The sequence below is a fragment of the Copidosoma floridanum genome, unplaced genomic scaffold (assembly GCF_036245765.1).
Source record: "Copidosoma floridanum isolate Cflo_tuat_1 unplaced genomic scaffold, Cflo_Japanese_pri ptg000009l, whole genome shotgun sequence".
Classification (NCBI taxonomy): Eukaryota; Metazoa; Arthropoda; class Insecta; order Hymenoptera; family Encyrtidae; genus Copidosoma; species Copidosoma floridanum.
The window spans coordinates 3886674-3911513 of record NW_028321886.1 but is presented as its reverse complement, the minus strand read 5'-3'; the positions used below and the strand labels follow the sequence as shown (position 1 = coordinate 3911513).

The 24840-nt window shown below is 37.2% G+C and overlaps 4 protein-coding genes across 7 annotated transcripts; 1 reads left to right on the top strand and 3 right to left on the bottom strand.

Moving 5' to 3' along the window:
- Positions 1–331: 331 nt before the first annotated feature.
- LOC106643237 (actin nucleation-promoting factor WAS) lies at positions 332–3977 on the bottom strand. Its single transcript, XM_014358282.2, has 7 exons — positions 3484–3977; positions 2689–2969; positions 2312–2611; positions 1941–2238; positions 1525–1866; positions 1111–1378; positions 332–1034 (listed from the first exon to the last, which is right to left on the bottom strand). Exons 1-6 carry the CDS (start codon positions 3577–3579, stop codon positions 1124–1126), a joined length of 1572 nt encoding a protein of 523 aa, XP_014213768.2. The 5' UTR covers positions 3580–3977; the 3' UTR covers positions 332–1034; positions 1111–1123.
- Positions 3978–4972: 995 nt separating this feature from the next.
- Positions 4973–7887, top strand: LOC106643254 (uncharacterized). 2 transcript variants are annotated; one of them, XM_089589669.1, is made up of 8 exons: positions 4973–5049; positions 5356–5850; positions 5929–6190; positions 6266–6397; positions 6468–6629; positions 6710–6901; positions 6990–7198; positions 7274–7887. In XM_089589669.1, the coding sequence occupies exons 2-8, from the start codon at positions 5666–5668 to the stop codon at positions 7437–7439; spliced, it is 1308 nt and encodes a 435-aa protein (XP_089445795.1). In that variant the 5' UTR covers positions 4973–5049; positions 5356–5665; the 3' UTR covers positions 7440–7887. The 2 variants fall into 2 exon arrangements, with proteins under 2 accessions (XP_089445795.1, XP_089445796.1); XM_089589670.1 differs by having other exon boundaries at positions 5190–5850.
- Positions 7888–9976: 2089 nt separating this feature from the next.
- On the bottom strand, positions 9977–18625 carry LOC106643223 (monocyte to macrophage differentiation factor 2). 3 transcript variants are annotated; one of them, XM_089589548.1, is made up of 6 exons: positions 18172–18625; positions 13040–13241; positions 11062–11307; positions 10621–10882; positions 10486–10524; positions 9977–10348 (listed from the first exon to the last, which is right to left on the bottom strand). In XM_089589548.1, the coding sequence occupies exons 2-6, from the start codon at positions 13111–13113 to the stop codon at positions 10106–10108; spliced, it is 864 nt and encodes a 287-aa protein (XP_089445674.1). In that variant the 5' UTR covers positions 13114–13241; positions 18172–18625; the 3' UTR covers positions 9977–10105. The 3 variants fall into 3 exon arrangements, with proteins under 3 accessions (XP_089445674.1, XP_014213744.2, XP_014213747.2); XM_014358258.2 differs by lacking the exon at positions 18172–18625 and adding an exon at positions 14108–14199; XM_014358261.2 differs by lacking the exon at positions 18172–18625 and adding an exon at positions 13712–13964.
- A 602-nt stretch (positions 18626–19227) lies between these two features.
- On the bottom strand, positions 19228–24824 carry LOC106643232 (monocarboxylate transporter 10). Its single transcript, XM_014358275.3, has 9 exons — positions 24632–24824; positions 24371–24507; positions 22412–22563; positions 22057–22330; positions 21824–21962; positions 21578–21743; positions 21239–21485; positions 20980–21144; positions 19228–19886 (listed from the first exon to the last, which is right to left on the bottom strand). The coding sequence occupies exons 1-9, from the start codon at positions 24808–24810 to the stop codon at positions 19714–19716; spliced, it is 1632 nt and encodes a 543-aa protein (XP_014213761.2). The 5' UTR covers positions 24811–24824; the 3' UTR covers positions 19228–19713.
- Between the last annotated feature and the right edge of the window lie 16 nt (positions 24825–24840).

Here is a 24840-nt window from a genome sequence, read left to right as displayed (position 1 = left end):
CTACTTTCGACTTTGAACTATACAACCGCCGTTTGAAAATCAATTTTCTTCAAAATTTGAAGTAAAGAATAGCATTAAATTTACATATTTGTGTAAATTATTATAAGACCAAAGATTAAAACATACTGTGTAATATATTACTATAGTCATTAAACAGTAAAATGGATATAATTATACATAAGTCTATTAATAATTCACCTATCCCTAATGATAAATTACACTTGTAAATAAATGAAACATTGCATAAAGTCGTAAAGCCTTTATTATAATTGTTAAATTAGTAAAATTAGTTGAATTAACAAATTATACATAATGTAACAAATAATATTACTCTATTATGAAAACTATTTTCAGTTATGTTAATTTTTACGATGGTATTCACTGACGAACTTAAAGACTAGCCTGTTTGAAGAATATGTCGATACAAAGGGGCGAGACTTTTTTTTCATTAATAATATTTAATTTCCTAATAACGAATCATAATGAAAGATACGTCGTTGATAGGATAACAATGAGTAACACAATTTACGCATATTTGTGCGTATAATAATAATCAATTCAAGTAAAAACACATTAGGCACTGACAGGAAAAATGTTGCGAAGCGCGATTTTTTCTAAACTCAGGTAAAGTAGGCTTCAAAATTTTTTGACTTTTTATAGATTTAGCACTGACAGGAGATAAATTTTGAAAGTCGTATCTACTTTTAATTCCATTCTTAGTCTGAATCAATCGATTATGGATTCAAATTTCTTAAAGGTATGTATTAAAACTTATCTATCTGTTATATACATGTCTGTATACATATAAAATGTATATTTTACAAAACAAAAATTTACTTTACCGTTTAGAATAACAGCATAAATAATACTTATTAGATCGGTAATAACTTGATAACTACTATCGACATCAATATGAGTCTTTTTTTTCTTTTTTTTTTTTTTTACAACCGCTTTGTTTTGTGGTAATGACGTTAGTACTTCCATGTGTAAGGAAAAACTTATTTCAAATCCATACATATCACAATCCAACAGACCTAGAAAAGTAAAAATAATGAAAAATTTTTAATCAAATATTGGCAATAACATTTATCAGTTCAATTATTTTAATACCATTCGTAATCTTCTAATCATTCCATTCATCGTCATTATCACTAAAGTCACTTGAATCTTCACTCTCACTGTACATTACTCTTGAGCGTTCGGCCAGTGCCCTGGTGAGCGCAGCAGCCAATCCGCCTTCCGCTAAATTTGGCGTAGCACTGTTGGGTCTTGGTTCATTCGCAACTGGTTTCAATGTAATTCCTTGACGAATTTCATCCAACAGGTTATTTCTTGGATTCGACGTAGTGGGCGATTTCGTTTCATCCCTATTTACTTTCTACACAAGTCAAGTTCAAATACATTTAGTTTAATCATCACTTTTTGGGGGGAGAGTACAACTATTGTGGCGTCATATGTGCATATATTGTGTGTAGTCAATCAGAACGTGGACCACAGTATTTAATATAATTATTTCATACTTACTTTAAGAGAAATTCCGGATCTTATGGACTCCATAAGCATAGATCTTGGATCTGGACTACCATACTTATTATCATTACCGTTGTCCATGTCTCCTTGATTACTTGCTAGATTGGGCATTGGTGGGGGAGGTGGATTATTTACAACAGCTTTTGGAGGTTCTTCTGGCATTGGCGGTGGGGGTGGAGGAGGCGGTAACGTGGGCGCACAAGCAGCAGCTGCTGCTGGAGGAGGAGGCGGCCTTGATGGAAGTGTTCTGTGCACTGGAGGCGCACTTGGAGGCGCTGGGGGAAGCTGACTTTGACTTTGAATTGGCGGTAATGGTGGAGCTTTCCTTTGATGACTCTGTAAAAGGAATCATAATTTTCAGACCAGAGCTTAAACGTGATTAAAATTCTCAACACGGCGGAAAAACTTGCATTATTTGAATATGTATTTGTGCTGGGTAGTAGTGTTCTTGCTGGTACAGGTGGTGGCGGTTCTGATTTTGGCTGAGGTTTTGGCACTTCTTGTTGATGTACAATTGTTGAGGATGGTACTATTTCTTTTTTGACAGCACTCATTCCACCGTGACTCTCAATAAAACCGTAAATAAATTCTCGCGTTTCTTTGTTATTTAAATGGTTCTCTGAAACTCCTATTTTTTCAAAAAATGCTTTTAATTCTGGTTCCATTACCCGGCAATCATTCAAGTCAGTCCCGACGTGTTCAACATGCCTAAAATAATATCAATACAATCAGTGCGTAGTTACATGAGCTAGGTTTAAATGTAAAGGGATAATTGTAATACCTAAAATCGAATGGTAATCCAATATCATTTGTAGTTAATTTCTTTTTTTCATCGTGACTCTTTTTTTTCTTTTTATTTTTACCTATAGAAATGTTTGTTAGGCTTCTGTTGACATTCATAGACAGGGGCGAGCCATTTGACAAATTATTAGGCATATTTGGAGTCAAACCCAGAGAAGGTGTGCTAATACTTTGGTTTTTAATTTGATCTCCTAGTCCCCTTTGATTTCCCATTTCCATCCTTGAAAGCTTTTCGTTTCTACGTCTGGCTGTATTATTTAGTTTTTCAAGAAGAATATTCCTATAAAGACATTACATTTTTGCTTTGAAAAACACATTTTTTTCAAGTTAAGTATTAACGGATTATTTTTTTCTCACCTCAAGACAAAAGCATCGGTTTCACTGGCAAAATTAAATGCTGCCATATAGTCTTCTGCTTCAAAAGTATGGAAATATGCTTCTGGAGCCTGATAATCCATTGAATTATAAATTTCATGCTCCCACAGCATGGCTTTCCGTTGAATGCAATATAGCCTCAGAAAAAAACTGCGTTTAAAAGGGTCTTTTATCAAAGTAATTATTCCTGTATTCTTTTTAATCCACTCATGATGTCTGGGGGATTCCGTCATGTATAATTGAATTATACCTGCAGCAAGGCACTGTAAAATTTCAAACAATTAATTTTTTACATTATGATGATACTGTATATTACTAATATTAATAACGATTCGATAAAATAGAGCTTAAAATAGTTGAAAAATCAAAACTAATGATTCAATAGCTGTGACTCATAAAACGTTATCTATTTCATTGATGATTACTGTGTGTACATTAATATTATTATTCATGAGATTACTAGAGACCCTAACATAAAATGTAAATCGCCCAGCCCATTCGTCTTATCTATATAATTGATACTCCACAATCCTAGTTGGCATAAATGTTTACAAAATAAACAGCAGCAACAGAAATAGAATGAAACAGAGAACACATGAGAGAAAAAACATATACTATGCAGGTCAAGCTCGAAAATTGGAGAAGAAAAAAAAGATAAGTTGTACTAAGTCGAGGAAATCACGTAAGCCTTGAAAAAAAATATCTCGATGACGAAACCAAGGTATCAAAAGTAGGTGCCTATAGATCAGAAACGTCAAAAGCAATAATATAACTCACCTGACAGCGATTGCCGATCAATCGAAAGATCTGCTCGTTCTCCTCGGGTTTGAGAAGAACGGAGCCCCGGTGCTCGGTGACGCTGCCCGACTTCATCCTCCCTATTATAATAACTTACTGCTGTAACTATCACACTTCACTTGGTCGACGTCGTTGTCGTCATCGTCATCTTGAGTCAGACGTGAGCTTGGTGAGCTACTGAAGGAGTAATGAGGGTTAGGTTGGTGACAACCATGTCGTCATCGGCTGGAAGCTCCAGCTTGGAACTGTTGACCTGGCGCGGCCGCAATAATTAATTATTATTAACAGCCGTGAAATCCAACACAAAACAGCACGAACGTCGAGGATCACCGGACCGCGGTACTGCGTGAATGTCAATACGTCACGTTAACGTCATCTGCATGGTAGAGAGGGCAATAAGTATAGGAACCTATAGGTATGTTTTGGAGACGTTTGCTATTTAACAATTGTGCCTCCTGTTTTTGCAAGAGAGAATATTTGTGTGTATATATATATATATTTTTTTCTCTCTCTCTCTCTCTCTTTTCCTAATCTCTTTTCCACCCTTCCACACTGATGTATACAAATTTGTCTGCTATGAGCTCTGAACACTGCTGCTAATACAGTGTACCCGCACGTAGTACCAACTGTAGCCATGGGTGTATTCCGCAAATGCTGCCAGCAGTTACGTAGGTCGTGGTAACGCCGCATGGTCGGGCGGCGCTAGCGTCAACCTGTACTAACTGTCGGTGGGTTCCGCATGTCAACAAACTCCGAAATATCAGATGGCATGGGAGCGAAAACAGTAAAAAATATCGAAGTTTGTTGACATGCGGAACCCACCGACAGTTAGTACAGGTTGACGCTAGCGCTGCCCGACCATGCGGCGTTACCACGACCTACGTAACTTAACTGCTGGCAGCATTTGCGGAATACACCCTAAGATAATAGATTCGTTCACCTTACAATCCAGGGACGGTCAGGGACAGTGTGGGCGAGTCGGAGACGAAAGTGAACAAGTGCTCTTCTCCGATCGTCCCCGATCGTCCCTGACCGTACGCGATGCGCAGTTGTACACGTTAGGTTAGGTTAATGCAAAAAGTAAACAAACTTGTTTGTATTTGCACTTCTTTATTTACAAACTATTGTTTACATACAGCATTAACCTAACCTAACGTGGGTGCGTTCCGAAAGTCAGATTCACCGCGTAAATGGCAACGCTGCTGTCACAGATCGTCACATAAGGTAAAGTGACTACTGGAGCTGAGGTCCGAAATGCCAAAACAAATCGCGCTTTTTTCCATAACACCGTCGCTAAAAATCACGATTTGTTTTGGCATTTCGGACCTCAGCTCCAGTAGTCACTTTACCTTATGTGACGATCTGTGACAGCAGCGTTGCCATTTACGCGGTGAATCTGACTTTCGGAACGCACCCACGTACAACTGCGCATCGCGTACGGTCAGGGACGATCGGGGACGATCGGAGAAGAGCACTTGTTCTTGTTCACTTTCGTCTCCGACTCCGACTCGCCCACACTGTCCCCGGCCGTCCCTGGATTGTAAGGTGAACGAATCTAATTTATTATTATTCGTAAACGAATTCCCTGATTAATTTTTATAAACTTTTATTCGTATGCTTACAATACGAGAGATACTTTTTCAAACCTTGTTTATGAGCATGTTTACGTTTTATGTTGCTTAAAGGGATGGTTTAAGTTTACAATGTTGGTTAAAATGATTTTTGAGACAAGGAGCTGCAGCTTCACGCGGTTCTAGCAGTAGATTTCAAGTGCACCATTTTGCTCTATATAAATTTAAAAGTTTGCGTGTTCAATTTACCTATATATATATATGTATATATATTGTATAGATGTGTCACACACCTTCGGTTTATGTGTACGCGTGTGTATTGCTACTTTTCTCCAGCATTTGTTGACAGCTCGTTGACAGTTGACATTTCATGATTTCATCGCTGCACGTATAGGAATAGTGGTCGTATCGTAATTTTTACATCGAATGTTGCGTTAACCATCCACGTTGTCAGTTTGTCTTGAAAGTTTGGTAAAAGAGTGAGAGGTTCAAGGAGAGGGTGAAGAAAAATAACTTATGTTATTGAAAGTATAGTTAAAAACAAGAAATTTTTGTAAATCGCATATTTGATATTGTGAGAGATTTTCAAAATGAAACGTGCCAAACCGGAGTCGTCGTCACCCTGCAACAAAGAACTTTTACATTCTAACCCAAAACGCTTGAAATATCTTGCTCAAGAAGAAGATAACAACTATAATTTGCTCAACTTGTCTGATGATGTGTTACTCAATATTTTCAAATACCTGTCGTCGTTTGATTTGCTGTCTTTGCACTTGTAAGTTCTGTTGTTAAACAAATAAATTATCAACAGTGCACCATTTGTTTTGTATCATAATTTTCTTCTTTTTTTCAGGTGCTGTTTGAGATTGTGTGATTTGTGCCGTGACAGAACGTTGTGGAAAAGTGTAGACTTGCGTGGCAAGCACTTGCCTTTTGATGAATTGAAAAAATACGTCAGGTTTTTGCAGCCTGTAACTAAGTTCCTAGCACTTCGTGGCAATAAAAGAAAAAATGAACTTCCAGAACTTATGTTGAGTTTTTTAAAAATAATCAGCAAAAAATGTACCCAGCTGGAGGACTTTATTCTTGAGGAATATAGCATATCTAGAGAAAAAGTAATGTAACAATTTTTTTTCAATTCAACCCTGATAATTGAATATTATTGTAATGTATCCATTTATTGATATTAGATTCAAATAACAAATTTTCCTACGACACTTAAGAAGTTATCTCTGCAAAGTTCTCAACTTTTAAAAGGAAATATTGTTCAAGTAGAAAAATCATATCTTTACAAAATAGATGACCACATGCCTAATTTAACAGTAAGATTGAATTACATCTTGTACATAACGTTTTTAAGTTTTTCATACAAAGAAAATATATCTTCTACAGACTTTGATCTTGACAAATTGTGACTGGCTTAATTCACATTCATTTATAGCAATCAGTAAAATCCGAAATTTGAAAGAAGTACGATTAAATTCTTGTCATGGATTAGATGAAGAAATAGCATATGCAAGTCTTGCATGTAGATATGGACTAAAATCATTGGAGGTATTTATGACTGACTTTTTCTTTTTTTTGAAAATTCTTACAACACATGCAATAAACATCAATTTATACTTCCTTAACAGCTGTTAGATTTACGAGATACATTTGTTGGAGATAGTGTTATCAGCAGCTTCAGTCACACATCAACTTTAACTGAAATGTATCTTGAATGTCCAGGTGATGAAACAGCACCACACCCACCTAATGATAATCTTCAACTAATAGAGCAAAATCCTGAACATAGATACATAGTTTTTCAAGATAATCAAATAGCTGTTGGTTGATATTTTTCGCAATTGCTTTCATCATAGCCAACTGTTTAAACAAATATTTTACATCAGATGAATAATTTTATAATTACAGATGGTCAATGAAAATGAATACAATCATTTATTTCGTAACATCGTGAATAATGCCGATAGATTTCAAGTTTCCGACCGATCTCTGTGCACTTTAGGTTTATGTAGTAACGAAAACAATGAAGAGATTATTAATTTGCGTGAAGAAGTTCAGCTGGTTCAAGGCAGAGCTCGCACTTTAACTAATCCAAAACTTAAGAAATTAGTCGTTAGGTGAATATATTACTGTTTTTTTAATATGATAATTTTACTAAGTGATTATAACAAGCTACTTTAACGAAATTTTAGAAATTATGCTGGGGTAACAAATCAAACTCTTCTTCATTTTACTGTGAACGGTCGGGAATTAAAATATCTCGACGTTACTGGTACTTCTGTGACAAAGGAGGGACTACAAAATTTCAAACTCCAACGGCCTGATGTTACTATTATTTCGTCTTTTGAGGAAATATAATTGTAAGTTTTATTCATAATATAGTTGTACCTATAATGAATACATTATTACTAGTATGAAATAAGTATTGATTATTAATAAAAAATGAAATAAAAAAAATCTATATCATATGTACTCATGTAATCGTGAAGTACATTTTAAATTTTATTAAATTTTTAGATATTGTTTAAACAAGACTGTACTAGACTTTTTAAATAATAGGCAAATCGTGAGGTGTATACTAAAATATTTGTATCATATCATTACTATTCTGTAAGTTATAAATAAAGACAACATGTTTGTCTCTGAGTCTCATTTTCATATGTTCTGCATCTTTTTTTTATAATGATTGTTAGCTCCGCCATGCTTTATTAAAAGCCTGAACTGTTTTCATCGCATCTTGCATGAGTATAATAGTAAAATATTTTTAAGAATACTTACCAAATGAACTAAGGTTTTTTGATTAATTGATATTTACACATGATTTCATACGGTACAAACAAAGGATAATTAATATTAAGATTACAAAATAAATTGTATAATTTTTTTCAATTATTCATTTATTTTCCTTAATCAAATAATCGCAAATAATTCAAATTACAATACGATTGGTATTTTTTTCATGATTAAGTTGAACTTGACCTTATAATTTTATAATAAAATTGTCTACGTGACAACCTTTAAATGCGTATACACAAATTTGTCTGAGATTCTTTTGGATAAATGTATTCGAAACTTTGTGCTCTGCAATGAAACTTCTGAGCACATTTCTTACGCAACTTATAAAAACTTGATGGAAAAAAATTTGCGTAAGAAACCAAAAGAAATAATTTTTTCCTTCATGGATTTAAATTAGTATACGAGTAACATACAAAAAGGTAAAAAAATAAATAATACTAAAAAATGTTTTAATCCTTTTTATTACAAAAAAAACTATCGACATACGAGTTTTTTTCTGTAATAGTTGGCTACCCGTGCTTTTATCTTAATTTCCATATGCTGACGAATCCAAATTGGTAACAAAAAAAGACAATTCTCTCTACCAAATAGCGTAAAGACAACATCAGACACCTATACAAATATTAATACATCAGCGCAGAAAACTCGTTTCGCAAAATATCCGATGTCTCTTGAAAAATTCAAATCCTACTTACTGATTACTTTAAATAATTAACATCTACAGAGATGTCTTTATTTATTTATTTATTTTTTTTTTTTCAACTTTTAAGAAAGTGTATAAAATACAGCTTAAATAGTCAACTGCACGAGATTTCAGATTGAAACAGTTTTAAAAACAACAATTGTATCATACTAATACAATAAAATTTTCAAAGAATAAATTGTTCAATATTAATAAAAAAAAACAAAAAATAAAAATTCTACTTATTGTACTTGTATTTTAATTTAGAAATACTTGTGTTTTTATTCCCAATCTTTACTTTCAATATTATTTTCAGGGAAAGGTGGGGATCGATGAGTCAAAGAAACGATAATTATTTATAAGTATTTTTAAAATAAATATTAAAATATCATACTATCACACTAGCGATTTCTCTTCTGGTCATAAAAATCACTATACTAAATTTGATTTTGTACACGACCAGTTCACCCTTTTTCAAAAGAGCAAACAAGTAATCATTGCTACAATAATTTTATGTTAAAAATAAACTCAACTCCAAAAAATTGGAATGCAAGAAAATATGCTCGTGTCGCACCTACATTCATTCAGAAAGTGAATTTACAAAAACGAGATCCAAGTAAATCCCCTTTTTCATCCTCGTTAGATGATTCGTCATACACTCCCTGTTTAACTATTAATTCATCGTGCTATCGTTTGTCGCAACCATCATGCGTATCACAACAGTTTTTAAAATTATTTTTTCTTGTTGCGTGACAAACAATCAGCTACACAACGTACAAGAAAGTACTTTTACATGTACATTTTTTACAGAAAGATATTAGCTTTGATTCAGTTCAGCAGACTTTTTTTTTTTTTTTTTTTAAGTAACTCACACCATTATCCGTGAAAAAATGATTAAAAAATCAATTCTTTCGATAAACTCCACTCTTGTAGTATGATTCAGGTGATGACACGAAGTTGCCTTGGAATGTACGGAAGTAAAAGTATATACGTGCAAAAGCTATCATCGTCATCATTTTTGGCGTACAAAAGATTCCGATTCTATCGAGCTTTTTGTTAAAATTGTCACTATATAGGGTATAACGATCCGCGTAGGGTTCGAGAGCCGACCGAGGTTGTCTCAACTGCTCCACGAAGACGTCAGAAAATATCGTACAAATAAATTTCACGTTTCCGTATACGTATAATACACCCACAAAGCTAATTGTTTCAGTCGAAAATCTTTATTCGCGTATCAAATGCGGTTAGGGGGGGAAAAAAAAAAAGAAACCGGAAAACGCGTCGAGACGTCCCACGCATCGGCTCTCCAACGACCCATGCTTATACACATCTCGGCTTTGGCATCTGTATAGTATATATTACCTACATCATTGATTTACGTTGACGTATATTATGCACAATAATTATTATTCACAAATAATAATAAAACGTAGTACAGTACATGAGCACGTGTGGCACATAAGTATATGTATATATATGTATACGTATAGTAAAAATAAAATGTATGGTCGTGCCTTAGTACGTATTTTATAATATATATTATATGCTAGAACTCGGTGCGAGTCGCGAAGAAGCCGAGCAGGCGCTCGCCGGAACTCAAGATCGGCACCTCGGAGTCCGGGTAGAGGTGACGGAGTATCGCCAGGTAGTGGAATCCAGCGCCCACCGCGACAAACAGGTGCCAGATTGCGTGGGCGCACGGGATCCTGCCGTCCGCCTTGAAGAACACTATGCCCACCAGATAGGCGAGACCGCCCAGCTTCAGTTCGGCTATGTTGTCGTACTCGGTCTTAAAATGAAACGAGCCAATCTTACACGAGAGAGCTTTTTTTCCCCCTTCTCTACTTGTAAGCTCATTCCGTGTTTTTTTTTTTTTTTTTTTTTTTTTTTTTTTTTTTTTTTTTTTTTTTTTTTTCCAACACTTACGATTATCCGTGCTGCTCCTGACGCGTTCGAAAGCATGGACTTTGATGACAAAAGAAAAAAGGAAAAAAAGACAGAGAGGTAAGATAGATTGTAACAACGATAGCAATAAAAATACGAGTAAAATAATAAACTCACGATGCCGACTATGGCGACGCTGGGCCCGAGGCCCATGATGACGTAAAATAGGGTCTCGAGCCACTTGTAGCGCTCGTGGAAGATCTGTTGGTAGAGTATGCCGACCGCGGCCATGATCCAGATGAGGATGCGCGTCGTCGGTAGTAACACGTCACCTTGGAAAGGCTCGTGGTTCAGCCACGGGAAGTAACTGGCCGCTATGAACACGTAGATCATCGCGCGGTCGCACCGGTGCAATACGTCCTTCAAACTCGTCAACTTTCTACGATTTCATACCGGGGGGGGGGGGGGGGAAGAAAATAAAAAAAAACACGATAATTTTCGAGGCAAATGATTTAATCGCCTACCTTATACATTCAATATTTGATACCGATCTTTGTACCGATCAAGGGGTATGAAAGAGTAAATCGTGATCAAAGACAGCGTGGAACGGTGACTCACCCTTTGTGAAAGCAGTAGTGAATGCCGTGGAAGACGGTAGAGACGATGAATAGGAGCGAGAGGGAGGTGCCGTAGATGAGGGCGGAGAGTAGCTTGGGCCACGTCGAGGCGCGCTCGATGAGCTCGAGGGCACCGAGGAAAGCCGGGACGATCCATATCCCGTGGCTCACGACGTTCGCCACGTGCTCCACGAAAGTTGGCACGTACGCCTGGTTCGTGCACGCCTTTGGATTCATCCATTTCACTCTACGCAAGTTTATATATATATGTAAGCACAATAGCGTTTAATTTCACATGAAATTGCACGTCCCATTCATACATACATCTTCTTGGTTCATGGGTTTTTTTTTTTTTTTTTTTTTCCTCGACGACTGTGCGATGATAAAATCAAGCACGTGTAGGATCTAAAAACTAGATATATACGTGTCCACGCATGATACATCTATTCGTTTACTGTTTCAGTGTGCCAACGACCTCCTCATAATTTAAAAATATAATGTATATATGTATTACATGGAGATCGGTAAAATGCGAAAGATCAAACTAAATAACATATAGGTGTAGCAGTGCGATTTAATTACCGATCGTCGCAGTTATTGTTTTGCAATTCGTGTCAAATGTACATGATATTTGCATACACTAAGTATGGGTGCCTATACATATAATATGCAATACGAGCACATATACATGTATATGGTGTATCGGCTGCAGTTTGAGCATATAGTGCATATTTATATTTGTGTATCGTGTGCACTCGAATCGATGCGTATACCCAATACATATATATATATGTATATATATATGTATTTATTATTGTAGCGCAAGCTCGCGTGCACGTATACTTTATTCCAAACACGTGTGTGTGTATATTCGATTGAGATAAATTTATAGAACGAGCGTGTCGCCGAGTAATTACATTTGATTGGCGAGTCAAAGAGTATATATTTATATGTAGGTACGTACACGAAGCGCGAGCCAAATCGGTATCGTTGAACTCTACGCGACTATAGTTTAAAATCGTATAAAATCGCCGTCGAACTTTCAACAATCTTGGTAAATCACGACGAATAATAATAATAATAATAATAATAATTATTATTATTATTATGTAACTGCTGAAGTATAGAACTTTCTTTGTGTATGTATAATGTGAACGCATACACGTGATGCACGCGCGCGAGTCCTTTCAAGTTCACGTCGATAATTTCATTTTAAAAGTCGCACAAACGCGTGTAACTCGGAACTGTATCGGAAACTTGACATCCGAACGAATGATAATGATAATTCAATTATACCGTAGCGCATGATATAGGTACAAGTAGGCTGCGATCTTTATAATGCACGAGTGATCGGTGTAAGATCAAAAGCGTGATTTAGTTGAAAAAATAATAATTGTGCTGTTTAATCAGCTAGGTATATGCAGATTATTTATTTTTATTTTGCAATAGCATCAAAGCAGCACTGTTTTGTATCTCTTACCATACTAAATTTTAGTACACGCTGCAAGCGGCATTGCGCATACGATAAATTCCTCATGCCTAAGACAACCTTTTGATACGCTCAATCTACACAATATGAAAAAATATATATACGATGAATATGTAAAATGTAACTTGCTAATTTAACACCACTACAACGCTGTTACTGTTATTATCTATTATTATTATTTACACGTGTATAACATTTCAATGAGTGTATATAATATGATGTACGTTATTTCACAGGACTTGACATTTTTGTTGATATTATGATTGTTGTTATCATTATTATTGTGAACAATAAAGTAAACACATTAATCATATTATATATATTTTTTAAGTAATGATAATAATAATAATAATAATAATAAATTCGTCGTGTAAAATGATGTATTATTTTAAAACACACCACATCATTCAAATCGTCATAATACTTTTGGTGTCACATGTATTAATTTCTCTCATAAGTAATATATAGGTGTAAGTAAGTATATACTCACTCCTTGAGTCGACGCATTTGCAGGGTTCTTTTAATAGTCCCATTGAAGTGATGCCAGTACGACTTTTCCGTCATCGTTAACAACCACAAAGACTAAGTGGCCGACATTCCTGTGCGATGGAGACATTTGCTCGGGTTTGACGATGTGATACAGTGATGGGTTGTCAAATTTATTGTCGCCCTATACGCATGTATCGGGTGATCTGCAAGGAAAGGAAAAACAAAGAAATAAATAAAGTATATACGTTAAAAAGGTGATTTTTATTTATTATTTTTTTTTTTTTTTCTAACATAGGTTACATACATAGAAGTTGAGATTAATGAATCGTTTATCTTTGCATATCCTCGATACGGATAATACCACCTGGTATTTTATATTTTAAGTTTACTCGCGATGACAGAATAATAATAGACAACAGCAACGGCATCGAATGCACGCTAACGTAAATAGATTTTCTATCGATAGAGGGATAACAGGTCAATTTGAACGAGCTTTTTTTTTTTTTTTTTTTTCAAACTTGATGCACAAGATATTTGCGAATAATCATTCGATTCGTTACAAGTCGGTAAACTCTATTGAGACCAAAACCGATGTACTTCAAGCTTGACTTCCTCGAGGCTGCCTAATTGAAAATTTTTTCGAAAGCTCGCTCGCGTTAAAACGTACAAATACCTATTGTGCTCACGGTCATACTTATCCCCATAGCGCGGAGTTGAATATTTTCGATTTAACGTTGTATAACACACGCGACACAACACACTCGATCATAACGAAAACCGGCGAAATGGAGCGCGGATAAGAGCTCCTCTCGATCTCAACTATACACAGCGTAGTCGGGCGAGCGACTGGCGGAGCTCAAGTTTTTTGGCATCGGCAAACCTGAGACGCGCACTTTTGGCGATCGATACACGGTACAATATGTACGTGCACGTTGTTTGGCCTTTTATTTTCACTTGTCCAGGGGATAAGCTACGCGCGCCCCAGCGGAAAATAAAAAAAAAAAAAATGAAACGAAATAACATTACTTATAATATACTTATGCACCCGATCGGTGTGGGCCTGCGGTACCTTTATTCCCGATTTTTGTTTCCTCCAAGGGGATTTTTTTATACACCTGCAGGTACGTATACATTATATATAACTTACGTCCTCGAGGTATACATATACACGCCAAGGGAGAAAAGTGGGAAAAAAAAGAGAAAAAACTGCCGACGCGTGCTCGAGCCGATGACGATCGGACGGCTATTGGCAGCTGAGGGAGAGAGACTGCAGCCTTTTGCCGCTCGGCTCATTTACGTAAGCCGGCGCGCGGATCACTTGTACTGCACATATGCATTGTTTTGTGTGTGTCTGTGTGTGTGTGTGTGTGTGTGTGTGTGTGTGTCTGTTTAGACCTCATAAGTGCGGCCGATATGCGGCTTTGTGTGTCGTAAGAGAATCTTTATGTGTATAGGATGACACGCCGATCTCTCGTGCAGCGTGGACTGGAAAGAAAAATGAAGGCCAGATTTGTACTTACGCGTACTTCTCTATCGTATCCGATCGGCGGATCGAGAAAAATCGGCGGCTCGTATCGCTTTTGTTGCCAGTACGTACGATTTGTTTTGCACGCGTTAAATCATAAAAAATTGCTATGATGCTTGTGCGCGTTTTTTTTTTTTTGCAGGGTACAGTAAAAGCATGCCGATTTATTTATTGACTGCGCCTTAAATGTAGATCAACTGTTTCGAACTTGGGGGCCAATTGAGCGTCTTTGGTGCATTTTACGATTCGCGTTGAGCGAAGAAAAGTGGAACAACGGAATTAATGGGCTTTCTCGATTGTCATTGTTTTCGACCCATTGGCTTTAGGTCTTAAAAAAAAAAAAAAAAAAAAAAACAATTGACTCCCCCGAAGATTATACGATGTTCTACTTATTTACTATTTTTTTTTTTTTTTTCTTCATACTTTCCACATACGTATAACGAATTTCACTTTTGTCGAGTATACAGGGTCCCCAGCTGCCAAGATTATACGAGGGAGTTGCCGAGAACACGAGCCAAAAAGTAAAACCCGCATCGCTCGAAAAAGAGAACAGAGCCATGCATACAACGGGGGGGAGGAGAGAAAGAGATAGGTCAAAGTGCGTAGACGTAATATTAAATACTTGCGCCGTATTCATATCGGAAGGGACGATCGATCGGGCCTTGCATAGTCCCTGTGTGCACCAAAAAGCGTCCCTTCGCTCGAAAGGATTGTATGTATGCAAGTGTACACACGTGGTCACTTTCAACAAAAGACACGAGGGAGAGTTGCTGGAAAATGTAGGTCAGCCGGTATAACGTGTGGGTATCGCCCAATCAACCCCCGGGAAACCCTTCGGAGGACGATGGTTGTTAGCGATTGGCACCCGCGGGCTACTTGTAAATATTCACGATGGTTCCGCCCTCCCGGGACGCTCGATCGGTTCGAGGGTGAGTGCGTGTTATATTGTTATATTACGCGTCCATACTGATGTTACTTTCATGTGCAGCAAAGCTCTCCGAGACCTGTCCGAGACGTGGGATTATGAAAGCCTCGGGTTGACCGTCTTATTGCTTTTCAGAGCTAATTATTCGGGACACAAAGGATGAGGTGCCTTTTTTTCCTTCGCGTTAACTTTGGTCAAAATCTCTCTCTCCTATCTTTGTCTCGATTAAAATTAGCCAAGAGAGTCTCGGCCGTGTTAGATAAACGGAGAAAACAATTAGGGGGCCTTTTGCCTTTAATCTACGTAAATAAATAAATTAATGAATTAACAAATAGGTGCTCGCGTATAATGATGCATGCGAGGACTCACACTGTGTTCTTTGTGGAGATGTATTGATAGGAGGGAGTGTATGAATATTGGGCATAAAAGGGGTGACCTTAGCCGTGGAGAGCACCTCTTAATTAGCGGGATCGAGGGCTTGCCAATTTTTTTTTTTTTTTTTTTTTTTTTAGATTCCTCAATTCTATGCGTCAAAAATTTTTACTTTAGATTTTTTCATTTGCATTTTGTTTCCACACGAATTTATAATGAGTCGGTTGCGCGGGCGAATCGTTACTTATTCTCCTCTGCTGCGTGTATACATATATACTCGTAGGTTCTACGTTGGAACTGCGGGGTTTTTTTATTTTTTTTTATTTTTAATTTCATCCCTGAAAACTTGGCTCGATGATTTTCCGCCTTTATGTGTGACACGCTTTAAAAAAAATGCACAATAGGTACGAGGGACACACGTGTCAAGTATTATATTTATCATGTGTTGTACAATCTTGACCTTGCCCTTATTTATTTTTTTTTTTATTATTTTTTTTTTTTTAATCTGCTTACAAGGATTTCGGAAGGTGGGCCACAAAAAAAAAAAAAAAAAAGATTGTCTATATTTACTGAATCTTCAAAAAAACCAAAATGTTTTCCGCACGGATCACACGTGCTATTTTCAATTAATCTGAAAACGCCGGAATTAATCATTATTTTCCAACGGATAGCGTTTGGTGTGGACCAACCATCAAATTTTGTGATTTCGGGTACGTAGATATATCCCGTCCAATTTTTATACAATACGAATGATCGGTAAGTATACAAAATATACACACTCGTGTTGTATAAAAATTTCGATTTAAAATAATCAACAAAAAGACTCGTTCACACTATTTGCTACCACCACCATAGGGGTTGCGGTGCATGTATCGGAAGATGCACTACTGTAATACATGTATTTTCGATCTCGAACTCACGAGCCCCTATATGGAGTTGGATGCAACGTGGAAAGCGACTCTATATATGACCGACCGTGAACCCTCCAAGTACACTTATGTGCCTTTTTTAATATTCTATCCGGTCGCTGCTGATGTTGTGATCATTACATATACCTATTTCAGTGATAAAAAAAAAAAAAAAAAAAAAAGTCACGTTTAAAAGTCGTGGTGCGTAGACACAACGAGATCAAGAAATCGCTAATGGTTCGCATGAAAAGCTCCGACGCGCGCGCGCATTACGTTTATGTATGTTGTACGCATGAAACGACCTCGTCAAGTAAAAATTTTCGTTTCATTTTTAAAAATAAACGCGTTTCGTATTAATGCGTTGCGAAAATTATACATGTATTTTTTAAATATGCTATCATGCGTCCTTGAGAGTCTACCATTGGTCGATAGGCTTTCTTTGACCTGTTTTTTTTTTTTCAATTTTATAAAGTGTTGATAGATTTATGTTTTTTACAAATTTCATCATCATGAATAACGAGTGTAGTTGAAGATTTCCATGCACAAAAAGTGCAAATTTACGTTAATTACCTGTACCTATGCAACAAAATATAGTTAAATTTGATAAGCTCAACTAATTGTTTGATCTAACGTGCTTATACAATGAAAGATATCGCAAGAGGAAAAAAAAAAAAACCAAATCTGATCGTGTCCGTCAGGACAAAAGATTATAATAATAAATACAATTTGAATGATTTTACTTCAATTTGCGAAGCCAAGAATTTTAAATACATCTATATGTAAAATGAAAATTCAGAGACGACAAGCATGCATTAATCGATCCATTTGTGAGCTCCTCGGACGCGTGCTTTTTTTATTTTTCAATAACTCGCGCACACGCGCAATTATCATAATTTATTATTCAATGGACAACTGGTGTTTTTTTTTTTTTTTTTTCCTCTTTCAGCGAATGAACAATCGCACTGTTTTACAGACTTGTATATTCAGTATATTTTAACAATGTAATTAAAATAAAATAAATGCGCAATCGCTATGAAAATGTAAAAAAACAACAGTATTTTAATAGATAAATTCTGTACGAAAATAAGTAAGTACACAAACACAAATTGTCCCGGCAGTGAATTCCTAGCACCTTTCTCTTGGCCACTTTCATCTTTAATTAATGCGTATACGTATATGTACACTACACCGCAACCATTATAATTATCAAGCGAGAAAAAGATCAAGTGCAAGCGAGCGAGGCATGAATCAAATGCTATAGGTATGATATATATGTATATGTACCTCGCTCTGTATAAACCACAATCTCCGCGAGCCGACTGTCGAGGGAAAATTAAATTAAAAAATTCATCCTACGAGTCTACGTGTAGGAACAATAACTGAAAAATAATTTATTTACTCGCCTCGACGTGGAGCTTCTCCATCCTCGACGTGGGTGCCAGCGTTTCACCGTTCACTGAGCGACTGGATTTAATTTCAACTGGACAGGCATACTACGTGCTGGAAATTCGGATTTTAGAGGGGGCGGAGGGGAAATAATAAAAAAGGAAGGAAAAAAAAAAAATTACTACGGAAGAAGCCGAGAGGAAGACAATCGTTTCACGAATTATTGTGTCCACACGCGAGATACTGAAGATCCGGAATCCGGAGGCACAGCAGCTGATCGCACTACATCTTGTCGCGCATATGACCCGATCACCCCCTGTATTTTTTGAGCCAAAAGCTCCTTACGATGATGTATCTTTTTTTTTTTTTTTTTTTTTTTAACCATAAAACTAAAGCCTATATACCTTCGCGGGTGCGCCCACGTCTACGAGGGGCTTAGCCCCCGCGGAGGAATGTTGGGTACGACAGACGTGACAGGCTGGTCTTTCGCTTTCTCTCTCTTCCTTTGCCTTTATTACTTCGTGCGAGAGCACGACCGTGATATCGATGGGAGCAAAGGGGAAACCTATATACCTATGTACATTTATATATATTATATTGGGTTGAGGATGAGGTGTGGGAGATAGAGCCGAGTTGGAACGGCGCCACCCGACAGCAGCTGGTATATATATGGCCTTTCGGCGCGACTATTCGATCGTTCGATGAAAATTATTCTTTTTTCCAAATTGAAGGAAGCACCTTTTTTTTCATGTCAACAATTGACTTGGCACGATAGGTCGAAAGATTGAGATAGTAGCTCTTGGACGCTGAAACGTATTGAAAGTACGATTAATTAATGATGCAATGAGATTTTGAGAAATTTAGTGTAGCCACTGGAATATTAAATAAATGTAGTTCAAGCTGCGATCGAATCACCTTATAAATTGGACGTGCGTATCATTTCCAAGTCCATGAGTGATGTCATTTTTTAATTAAAAATGTATAAACGAAAATAAAACACCTCATCTTTTACAAACATTTAGAATTAGGATGATTCAATTTTTTAATAATAACCACAGAAGCATTTTCTGGAACGTTATATTTTATTTTATTTAATTCATGGCAAAAATATTTTCCATTTTTTTTTTTAATGGATTTTACAACGACGTGCACGTCATATCATCTATATTACAATTTATTAACGTTTGCTAAGTTTTGTCATGTTTAAAATACTGACCTAACTCTATCCAACAAATGCTCTAGTCATTAATGATTAACGCACTATGTATGTACAAACATACAATATTTTATGAACAAGTAATGCATATTGCATTTAAAAAACAATAGTTGTAAAAAATACGTCTTCCCTGGAAAATTCGCTCAAACGAGTGAACATCTTGTACTCAAAACACAACATATTATGTATATTACGTATGATTTGTGTTTATAAAACAAATAATAAAATTACGTTTACATGTAGAACATATCGTCAAACATCAACGAGGTACTTTCACTATTAAAAAATTAATGGAAAAAAAAAAAAAAAATTATCGTATATGTAAAATATATAAAATACACCTTCATCTGCAAAATTTTTCAATAAGTGGCGAGCACTCCTGGGAAGCCATTGTTGCCTGCATACCGCGTGAGCAATGATTTCTATAACGATACTCGTTGATTCGTTCCAGCGAGTTAACGTTTGACAACTGTCGAGTTCGCTCACCGCTCAAATACAGAGTTGCACCAGCGATCCCTAAGAATCAACATTGTTCGCTCTTTTTTCTTTTATTTACTAATTTTAATTTTATAATAATACATTTTTTTTCTTTTTTTATTAGTGCTTGTAGATGAAAATTAAGCTCTTGATGCATATTAAACGCATGCTTTAATTCCCCAAGTGGCTCAATGATGATTCGTGCTTTGTGTATGCGTGTAAATTGTTCTTTTTTTTTTCGTTAGTGCATCACAATTCGTTTTTACAGTAATGCAAAGGAAAAAAATGATGTTTAATGCCCTTATTGCGACTCGATTACTTACTTTATATAACGTGCAACATCTTATTGTCGAGGTTTTGCGTTTAAGATTGAAATTAATTTTCAATCGTAGCACAGCTTGAAATTTGTTTGTTTGTCACACATTAAAATAGCACTAGACAATTTTTTTTTATTTTTTATTTAAGCGCAATGAAAATGCTGGGAAATTTAATAAAACACCATTGAATATTTTAAAAAGCAAACCCTTGGCATCGTAGTGGGTTCTTAATTATTTTTCGTCAGCCAATTTTTTCCCACCACTTTATCAACATGCTCTTAAACTTTGCCTCTCTCGACGACCACAAAAATACGCCCTTTTAAAAAATACGTAGGTACATTTTATCTTATTTTAAGCAATTGACCTCTCAATTGTTTGCATAGCATGAAAAAAAATGTTCTCTTGTCTACGGGTATATTATGTACATTTTTTTGCACCAAAGGCGTTTTCTCAAACGCCAGTCACTCTCTTTCTCGCCTCATCAAATCGCACGTACACATACACCAGTGATTTGCCACAAAACAAAGCAACGTAAATAATAAATTTACACATGTATGTGTATATGCAGTGAGAAAAAAAATTTTTATAATTATTATTGTACCCTGTTCATTACGTTCGCTTGTTCTATATAACACCACACATTGCACAGGCAGCCGATCACACGCACCGGTGAACGTGCAAAAAATACCCAAAACGTAATAAATGCATTTTTACGATCTAATGCAAAAAAAAAGGAAATCAAGGCAAGGAGAGAAAGGTGCACGGGATCGTCGATCGCGCCCAGAGTAAGCTTTTTAACTTTAGTTCACACTAACCGTTCTGGCTTTTAGGATCGGTCAACGACTCTACGTCGGGACCCATCTCTCTGTCGTCGTTGTCGCGATCGATCGGCTCGTCCTTCACTCTGTACACCAGGCACATCGCCAAGGCACCAAATATCGGGGGCACACCTGCCAGTAGGAACGACATATGATACGATCCTGCAACATAATAAGCGAGCCGTTGATTGATCGTTTTCATATTTATCGATATAACCTACCGATCGATAAATCGGTTGGTTGTTATTGTTGTTACCTGTGTGGTCGAAAAGTAGACCCGCAATGGGAGGGCCGACGGTCAGGGGTATCGAGCACAGACCCAATAAAAATCCAATGGCCTGGGCAGCGTCTTTTTTCCCACAGATATCAAAGGCGATTGGCCCGAGGAGTGAAATGAAGCAGCCATCGAAGAGGCCCATGCCGAGCAAAATAACGAGTAGTATCGAGTAAGACTTGACGAAAGCAATTATCATCGTCAAGACGCCTATGCTGACGAAAGAGATCTAAGGGGACGAAATAAGTATAGTTTTTTTTTTTCCACAAGGAATTTTTAAAAGTAAAAAAGCAAACAACATTGATGGCATATGAATTATACCTGCTGGAGGAGTATTCTATTGACTCTCGGAAGATCGGCGACGTAACCAAAGACGAGCCGTCCGATGCCGGATGTTATACCGATGCACATCAGAGGGTACGTTTTGTCGGCTTTTTCGAACGTTATGTCGACGTACTTTCCAATGTGAACGTACGGGACAAAGTACCTGCAAACAGTTTTGGTTTTTCTTTATTTTATTTTTTCTTTCGATTACCGATTTATTTTCGACGATGAAAAGAAGCTCACCCGAACAACGCGATCGGTATCGCACTGGCCCAGACGACGTACTTTTTCCTCTTCCAAATGGACCGGTTAACGACCTCTTTGAGCATCGTCCGGAACTTCTTCTTGCCGATCATCGACTCCGTTTCCTCGGATGACTGCACTGCACCGATCGAACGAATCGATTACGATTAGCATGAAGAAAAAAAAAAAAAAAAAAAAAAAAAAAAAAAAAAAAAAAAAACAACCAAACTCACAGGGTATGGGCTTGAAGAGAATGGCACAGGGCATGAGCACGGCCGTGAGCACGGCTAGATTTTTGAGCGTGACCTCGAGCCCATACTTGTCCAGCATCCGCTTGATCACGTAAGGCAGGAGGATCGTGAACACCGAGCTGCCCGTCGTCACGATGCCGTTCACGAAGCCCAAGTGTCGTTTGAAGTAGTGGCCGAGAATCACCAGGCTCGGCGTGTAGGCAAGACTCGCCCCGAGGCCGTACATCAAGCCGTAGGTCAAGTACAGGTACTCCACCTGTCGATTATGTTCAATATAGGTGTATATGCGTGGGTATGCGGATCTAGGGTGGACGACCCAAGAGCTCGATTGTTTTACCTGATCCACGAGGAGGGAGGAGGCGTACATGCCCAGGGCAGCCAAGGCGCCACCGATGAAGGTCGTCCGTTGGATGCCGATTTTGTCGGTGAGGATACCGGCGATCGGCGACAAAAAGAACGTCGTGCCGATCGTCAGCGAGCCCACGAGCGCTGAACGTCACAATACACGGAAGATGTAAATACATATTTTGCTTCATGTTTTATTTATTTATTTTTTTTATCTATACTTGACCATTATCGCGTTGTATGGTCAATAATAAGAAAAGCACAGCGAGCGTATATTTTAATTTATCTGCGTTGCTAGAGGGGCTGGAGGTGGTGTATGTAACGTCATTCACGAGATAGCCGGGAAACTTGTATAATAATCCGAATTTACTTTTCTTGTCGATCATTGTATACTTATGCCGGTAGGGGCTGTTGATCGGAGAGAAAATCTCGGTTTCTCCAACTATAGAGGACTATGAAAATGTGTCGCTATTTGAAATGTAAATGAAAATAGAAGCTCTCGCATTGGACACGCAACGTCAAGTCTTTTTCTACTTGTTACCGCACACACGCGTGAATTTATATATAGTAGGTACACGTGTGTAAAGTATTTGACTCTTGTTGTCACATACATTTGAAATTTCTCAAATGCCTTTCAGCGTTAATAACGACCGCACGTGCCATTTTTTCCGCTAATCAAAAACTTCCTCTTTCTCATGCATGCGCCTCTCCTGTATATCTGCACACATTTATGTGTTCTGTGCATTATTGAGGCGCGGGAATCGGACTGAATAATTTAAATTTTAGTTTTTTTTTTTTTTTTTTTTTTTTTTTTTTTTTTTCCCATTAATGCATCGAGATAAGGTGTACAATGCCTACATGTTGGGTATTGTTAGAAAAGTTGTTGCAAGATACGAGTACTATCTTGCACGGGGATTGATGAGAAATCGAGTTTAATCAGCGATTGTCGTAAAAACCTTATCTTCGTGTAATGTAACGTGACGTAATATATATGCGTGCAGCGCACAATGAGGATTAATTGGTTCGTTGACCGGAGCAGCTTCTTTGGCGACGATCTCCTCGTCTACGATGATTAATCATATTGTTAACTCTTTTCATCGGCTATCCTCGTTAGCTCGTGTCAATATAACATATACGTAGATACTTGTACACATAAGTACCCGTATGGTTCTTCTCTCGCGTGCATTTCAAATTTAATTACATTATTCAGTGACAAACATTAGCTTCGAACTGTACGTGTGTTGATGCAGATTAGGGCTCAAGATACTTATTTTGACTTAATCATTTTTTTTTAGTTACTACATACTTAAGTCAATTTTATCGGGTTCTCTTGTGGTATCAATAAAATATTGTGTTGGTACGGAGCCCAAGAGTCCCTTGTAGGTATATATTTGTAAGAGCAAAAAAAGCAACTTTGCACGGAGACTGGTAACGATATCCGTTTCACACACCAATCGTTGATAAAGTACTCGTACTTAAGAGAATGCTTTACGTATTTGTTTAACCACGATAGCAACTTTGAAACAACCCATCATCATCATCACGATTATCGAATCATTCAATTGAGAAGATTTTGCTTCGTTTCGAAGTTTCATTGATCGATCGGCAATACACGTGCACATGTCAATTTATCGCTTCGTTAATCAGACAAGTGGCATGCGTTCGTACGTATACCGTCGTACAGGTTATTCCTTTTCTTATGAAGCTTCATTAACCCGATTAATCGTATGTAAAGAAAAATCAACGAGGATAACATCATCCTTATGAAAATCGATCAAACCACTACAACATCCCGCAAACTTCAAATGATTTACAAAATGGCATCGTTACTTCTGAAAACTTCATTCGTCGTTTGAAATTCTCGAGAGTGATTCATGCGTGTGATTGAGAATTCCCAAAAGCTACCCGAGTAGATACCTATATGGTGATAAAATATGTGTGCGGTGCTTACCAACTTTGGACGATACTTCAGTCTCGCCATTTGACGTCAGTCTTTTCTGGAGTTCCAGGTAAACGAGCGAATACGTGTTGATGACGCTGAAGAGGACACCATTGATCATAAAACTCGCTATCATTATGGACCAGGCCCTATTAATCATAAAACCATTTTTTTTTTTTTTTTAATTACACGTATATTATTGCCAAAGTATGCAGTATAGATAGTCGATAATCATTGTGAGACAGGTCAAGTAATGTAATCAGTAAAACGAACCTCAGGCCACCGTCGGGCGGCTCTTTTCTGTGGCCATTGACTGTGCCGTTGGTGGTGTAGCCACCGGCGTCGACGGCCTTGGCATTGAAGCTACCACCGTTCTCGAACTCGTGTTTCGGATGGTAGGCTTCCTTTTCGTCTTCTCGATTGTTATCATTTGCGAGCTCGGCTGTCGTCATTTTTTTTTTTTTTTTCCCCTTCCCGAGTCA

Coding starts and splice junctions, on each gene's coding strand:
- LOC106643232 (XM_014358275.3), bottom strand. CDS start 24,810: ATGACGACAGCCGAGCTCGCAAATGATAACAATCGAGAAGACGAAAAG. Junction 21,486..21,577: donor ATAGAATACTCCTCCAGCAG/GTATAATTCATA, acceptor TCGTCCCCTTAG/ATCTCTTTCGTCAGCATAGG. Junction 19,887..20,979: donor CGATCCTAAAAGCCAGAACG/GTTAGTGTGAAC, acceptor GTTGATTCTTAG/GGATCGCTGGTGCAACTCTG.
- LOC106643237 (XM_014358282.2), bottom strand. CDS start 3,579: ATGAAGTCGGGCAGCGTCACCGAGCACCGGGGCTCCGTTCTTCTCAAA. Junction 2,970..3,483: donor TGATCGGCAATCGCTGTCAG/GTGAGTTATATT, acceptor GAAATTTTACAG/TGCCTTGCTGCAGGTATAAT. Junction 2,612..2,688: donor ACCGATGCTTTTGTCTTGAG/GTGAGAAAAAAA, acceptor ATGTCTTTATAG/GAATATTCTTCTTGAAAAAC.
- LOC106643254 (XM_089589669.1), top strand. CDS start 5,666: ATGAAACGTGCCAAACCGGAGTCGTCGTCACCCTGCAACAAAGAACTT. Junction 6,398..6,467: donor ACCACATGCCTAATTTAACA/GTAAGATTGAAT, acceptor TATCTTCTACAG/ACTTTGATCTTGACAAATTG. Junction 6,630..6,709: donor ATGGACTAAAATCATTGGAG/GTATTTATGACT, acceptor CTTCCTTAACAG/CTGTTAGATTTACGAGATAC.
- LOC106643223 (XM_089589548.1), bottom strand. CDS start 13,113: ATGACGGAAAAGTCGTACTGGCATCACTTCAATGGGACTATTAAAAGA. Junction 10,883..11,061: donor CACTACTGCTTTCACAAAGG/GTGAGTCACCGT, acceptor ATGAAATCGTAG/AAAGTTGACGAGTTTGAAGG. Junction 10,349..10,485: donor CAGGAGCAGCACGGATAATC/GTAAGTGTTGGA, acceptor TTTCATTTTAAG/ACCGAGTACGACAACATAGC.